Here is a 5,785-nt window from a genome sequence, read left to right on the forward strand (position 1 = left end):
GGAAAACATGGACTGAGCTTGCTACGGTCTTCGGGAGATAGCATTCGAAGGTTTGACGAGAATGCATGGATTGATGTCGTATCGATGTTCGGAAAGGTTCAATCGCTACACAGCGACTGAACTTTGGCTCGAGCCCGGTTGCTACGTAGCGACCAAGCGGGATGAGCGCTCGGTTGCTACGTAGAGACCGATCTTTGGCCCGAGCTCGGTCGCTATGTAGCGACCAAGCGGGACGATCGCTCGGTCGCTACGTAGCGACCGAGCGGGACGGACGTTCGGTCGCTGCGTAACGACCTGTTTTCGAGCTTTCGTCGGACATCTCGATTCTTTCTTCTGTAAAGTTTTTTCGTAAGGAAGAATCTATTTCGAAAAGTACTCTTCGGAGAAATTCTTATTTTCTTCCTCGGACGTTTTGAATGTTAAATTTGTCGTAACCGTTTTTGACCCCAACACTAAGGTATGTCAAAGGCACAACTGAAATGGGAATCAGTATAAAAAAAGCAACATATTCGACTCTTGTCTGCTACAGTGACAGTGATTGGGCAGGTTGTAAAGCAACAAGGCGTTCCACTGGTGGGTTATGTACTTTTCTCGGTCAGAACATCATTTCTTGGTCTGCAAAGCACCATGACACTGTCTCTAAATCATCTACTGAAGCCGAGTATCGAACGATGTCTCTTGCTGCTTCTGAAGTGGCCTGGTTACAAAACTTGCTGAAGATCATGGGGTTACATCAACAAAAGATGACACTTTTACTCTGTGATAACCTGTCTGCAGTGTGTCTCTCTGCCAACCCTATATTTCACAAACGCACAAAGCACTTCGAAGTGGATTTTCATTATGTCAGAGAGCGGGTTGCGATCAAGCTTTTGGTGGTTAAATACATTCCAGCTTCATTACAGATCGCAGACGTGTTTACCGAGGCTCTCTCAAGTTGTCTTTGATCATCTCAGGAACAAACTTAGTGTCTCAGTCTCCTCCACACTAAGTTTGAGGGGGTGTAATGGCAGTATGGACTCAGAAACTAAAGACAAGGCCCAAGTCACAGAAGTTAAAATGAAGCCACTCGAGAACCTCCTTCAACGGTCAGAACTTCACCTTCACAAACGAAAAAAAAATTAAAGCTGAAGAAAGTACGGTTTATCCAGCTCACACTTTCGAGACCGTCAACAGATTTGGTTGTCTCCAGTTGTGCGCTGTAACGGGGTGACGTAAGCAGGGTTCTCGATTATGGTTTTACTATAAAGTTTCACGAGGTTTTAAACAAAGTTCTCAAGTTGAATAGAATCAAGAGTTAAAGTTTTCATCTCTCTCTATCACTTCTTCTCTGATTCACAAAAAGTACACACGATCGTCATCAGTTTCTATTTTATGATCTTCATTAGTTTAAATTTTAAGAGCATTTTTAAATATATTAGGGGAAAAGTGGATAAGATTGTGGAATAGAAGAATAATCAGAGAGGAAGATGTGGTCGTTAAAGGTCGCCATACATTACAAGATTTTCTTACGTTTGCGTAATCCATATTACTTATTGTATATAAGAGACTTTAGAGTATTGCATTGTAAAATCCAACTCCAGGTTGCATGCAAATATAAAACGCATTCCGCATGATCTCATATCCAAGTTGCTAAACAAACATTGTAAAGTCAAGGTTCTCTTCTTTATGCGTGTCTTTCATTAAAATATTTCATTTTATTTTGATTTAGTTAGCTAAATAAATATGAGTTTACCTAAATTAGTATGTATAGTATGAACTTTACATTCATGTATGTGCTAATTTCTTAAGTAGCGTGTTTTGTTTGATTAAATAGCATGTTAGTCTCACAATATATTGATATATTCTTAATTCGATTTCATGAAACATACACCAAATTTCAGTTCATCTGTCTTTTTGGAAGCTTTAGAACAAATTGAGTATTGTTATTTATTATTCATGAATAATCTGACTCTCAGATTCACCAAAGCAACAAGTAAACAAACATAATGAAAACATTAAGTTTCCACTATATTATTGATGTAGTCATCACTTTGTAGGTATTAGTATCTGTAAATGAGATTCTCTATGCTGTCTATTGGTTACCTTTTAAATGTTTCTACTTTTCTTAGGTATAAACATTTTAAAAATCACCAATGGTTAGACCAATGGTTAGAGAAAACATCACATTTGATTTTGAAATTAGATAAAGGCTGGAGGGACTTCAACAACTACGAAAACACGTGGCATCCCTCTCATGGGCTCTTAGAACATATGGTTAGATAATTTTGGTGCTTTGTTTAATTAAACTTGAAGTTTTTTAAGAAACATTAGTTTAGATGCTCCTTGCAAGTCCCAGCAATTTTGAGTAATAATATTTCACAGTTATGCATCTTATGGGTTTAGTGCTACGTCCCATCGACTACTGTATTGAATTTCATTTCAGTCCTACGAATTAATCTGAATTCCTTAATCAGCCCGATCTTTGATTTGTTATTTAAACTCTTTAGTTTTCGGGTGATTTTGCTTTCGTAAGGTTTAGTTAGTGATTGTTTTACCTATATTTATGAAAGTTTGGACACAGAAACAAACTGTTCGATTCATTAGTTTTGGACTATATTGTTGTTTATTCAATAATTTGGGTAGGTTTGATTTAGTTTGGTTGTAGATTAGATCTGAATAATAGGACACTCATATTGTTTTAGCAACGAGCCATGTTATTTGCACTTTATGCAATAAACAACTGTCAATCATTCGAGAATAAAGAAATAAATAGTCACTATCATATGCACTTTTTGATCAACACTTTTTGATCTTTTGTATTGATAACAATTTGATTCCTCATCATAAAGTATCAACTTACATCATGTGGTGTTGCCGATGTATATGTGTATGGGTGTGACTGTTAAAAGTTGGCATAAATGAGACTACTTAGGATGGTTTGTGTAAACCATTTTACAACAGTTAAAAAATTAATCCTATTACAATGGTTTGTTGTAATAAAAAAGAAGTGATGTGATGTGAGGCTGCAAATTTAGCGTTGAAAACTTTTTAACACTCTTGAAAGTAGAAAGGAAATAATAAGTGTGACAAGTGTTGCATTATGATTGGTTGTTTTGATTTTCATGTTTTTTTTCCATCTCAATTATATAATTTCAATTATTTCATAATAATTATAAATAAATATATCAAAATTTATATCGAAATTTATAATTTTTTATCCTCTATAAAAAAAGACTACTTTCATTTGATTTGTACACAGAAAAAAACTCGTCTTTAAACCAAAAAAAAAAGTTTAGTCTCCAATAAACTTTTGTTTTAGCTTTAAATATTCGTTTACCTAAATGGATCCAAACAATAACCCTTTCAACACCCAAAACTCTTCTAATTACCCTTTTAACTACCCAAATCTCAACAACTATCAGTTTCAAAATCAATCTCCTAACCAACCCCAGCATATGCCAAATTATGGTTATCCACCAAATTTTTTCATGCCGTCAGCTGTTTCAAACTATCGTCCATATTATGGATCGATGATGTCTTATCCATCTCAAGCATCCCCATATTCTTCTGCTCCAACGGGTAATGTAACTGATTTGAATGTTGGAACAACTGATTTTCCCGAATTTTCTACACAAATGGCTCTTGGTGATATTAGCGGTATTCATGAAGCCATTCCAGATGCAGAAGATTCAACTCAAGCTCGTCAGAGAAGTCCCAAATGGACCACTGAGCAAAATTTGGTTCTACTGAGTGGGTTAATTAAATTTGGAACATACAACATTATTGGCAAAAACCAAAAAGGTGAGTCATACTAGGGTAAAATTGCTGAATACTGTGTGAAGATGTTCTACAATATGAGAGGTAAAAATATTTATTCATTTATTGTTAGATTAATATTCAATAAATTTATTTCATATTGATAATATTTTTGTATATAGTGTATATATGGCGGAGTTGCGTATGACTCACAGGCATGCAACAGAAGATGAGCTTCGACAACTTAGAGATAACGGATTTGCTGCGTGGCTTCGTAGTTATGTGAGTCATATATCCTATTACCCTATGCAAATGATTAGTTTAAATTTAATATAAACTAATTAACTTTTCAATCATATATGTTTTTAATTTATAGGTGAATGATGGTTTGGCCAGAGGTCTTGTGTTCGATGATTGGGTACGCGAATTTGTGCAGGGACCAAACTATGTGGTCAAATCATATCCTAAATTTTGTACGCGAGGATATGCATTCACAAGGAAAGGTCATTCTAAGACAACATATGATGCTGGTGTTTCATCTTCTTCTGGTGACGATGTCTACTACGGCAACATAAAAGAAATATTGGAAATCCAATTTCCTGGAATGGTTGGATTGCGTTGTGTAGTATTCTATTGTGATTGGTATGACACCACCCCAGATAGAGGAGTGAAGATTGATGCGTTTGGTGTTACATCAGTTCATTCGCGGCGGAAACTTCAATATTATAATCCTTTCATTCTTGGTTCGCAAGCTGATCATGTATGTCAATCTATTCATAATTTTTTACCAATATAATTAATTAATGTTATATATTTTACTAATACTTGTATAATTGATATGTATATGTGTGCTACATCAGTTACCCTCGGGTGATGTACAGAGACGATCCATGGGTTACTGTAACGCAAATCAACCCAAGAGGACGAGTGGATGGAACTTCTGATGATGATGAACCATTGCAACCAGATTCTACCAGCAACGCTCAGGCAGTTGAAGATCTGGAAAATGTTCAACTTGTTGAGAATTTGACTGTGTTTGGACATGATGCTGTTGTACATTCGGAGCCAGAAGCCGAGGTTGGGGAGTTTGATGAAGATTCAGAAAATTCAGATTAGTTTTTTTTTTTTTTTTTGTTTTTATTGGTCCGTCGGAAATCCCTCCCAATATACCGACGACATAGCGACGACCAAGGGTTTTGTTGAAGTTTGTAAAGGTCGTCGGTAATTCGTCGGTATATACCGACGACATTCCGACGAACTAGACGACATGTATTTCTAAAAAATTTCAATCATAAAAATCTATAAATTTAGATGCCAAAACTATGAAAATAACACATAATAAGTGTTTAGTATAGTATTAGATCGCAACCGTTCAAATATAACAACTCATTAAAATATTTATGTATGCATATCATTGTTTTCATAACATCTCATCTTAACACTCATATACTTATACAATCATATTCATATAATCTTACATTACAAAAAATGTTGTTGTGTAAAATCGTGTTATAAAAACATTTTTATTGTTAAATTTTTATGCAAATACTATATATCTTATCAAAGATATGGATTTTGCATTTAGAAACTTGTAATAAGTCGTCGGAATTCCGTCGGAAATCCAATTTGCCCGGGAGAACCAAACCGCGTGAAAATTTTCGCGAATCGCCATTTGGTATATTTTAATTATACCGACAGAATACTGACGAACCCGTGTCCATCGGAATCTTCAGATATAATAACCCTTCTTCTTTCTTCTTCGTTATTTCCGCCTCTCTCTCTCAAAGACGATCTCTCTCCGGCGATTTCTCTATTCCTCCCGCGATTCCGGCCCTTCTCCACTTCCCTTCACCGGCGAATCCTCTTCTCACCCTCATATATCTTCCCCAAACCCCAAATCATGTAAGAATCATCCCAAACCTTGTTTTATATCAATTGTTTAGGGTTTTGGAAGTTAGATCTCGGATTTTAGGTTGTTTGATTGAAAATTTTAGGATTGAATGGATAGTTTAGGATATATAAGTTAGGATTGTTGTTTGGATTGTTGTTT

The 5,785-nt window shown here is 35.6% G+C and overlaps 1 protein-coding gene across 1 annotated transcript; it reads left to right on the top strand.

Moving 5' to 3' along the window:
* The first annotated feature begins 3,820 nt into the window (after positions 1-3,820).
* On the top strand, positions 3,821-4,851 carry LOC106345137. Its single transcript, XM_013784393.1, has 4 exons — positions 3,821-3,840; positions 3,918-4,017; positions 4,112-4,482; positions 4,596-4,851. The coding sequence occupies exons 2-4, from the start codon at positions 3,925-3,927 to the stop codon at positions 4,849-4,851; spliced, it is 720 nt and encodes a 239-aa protein (XP_013639847.1). The 5' UTR covers positions 3,821-3,840; positions 3,918-3,924.
* Positions 4,852-5,785: the final 934 nt, after the last annotated feature.

Source organism: Brassica oleracea, chromosome C5 (assembly GCF_000695525.1).
Source record: "Brassica oleracea var. oleracea cultivar TO1000 chromosome C5, BOL, whole genome shotgun sequence".
Taxonomy (NCBI): domain Eukaryota; kingdom Viridiplantae; phylum Streptophyta; class Magnoliopsida; order Brassicales; family Brassicaceae; genus Brassica; species Brassica oleracea.

Excerpts from the sequence above, each read along its gene's own strand:
- LOC106345137 (XM_013784393.1), top strand. The coding sequence starts at position 3,925 with ATGGCGGAGTTGCGTATGACTCACAGGCATGCAACAGAAGATGAGCTT. Across the intron at positions 4,018-4,111 it reads CTGCGTGGCTTCGTAGTTAT|GTGAATGATGGTTTGGCCAG; the intron begins GTGAGTCATATA and ends TTTAATTTATAG. Across the intron at positions 4,483-4,595 it reads AATCCTTTCATTCTTGGTTC|TTACCCTCGGGTGATGTACA; the intron begins GCAAGCTGATCA and ends GTGCTACATCAG.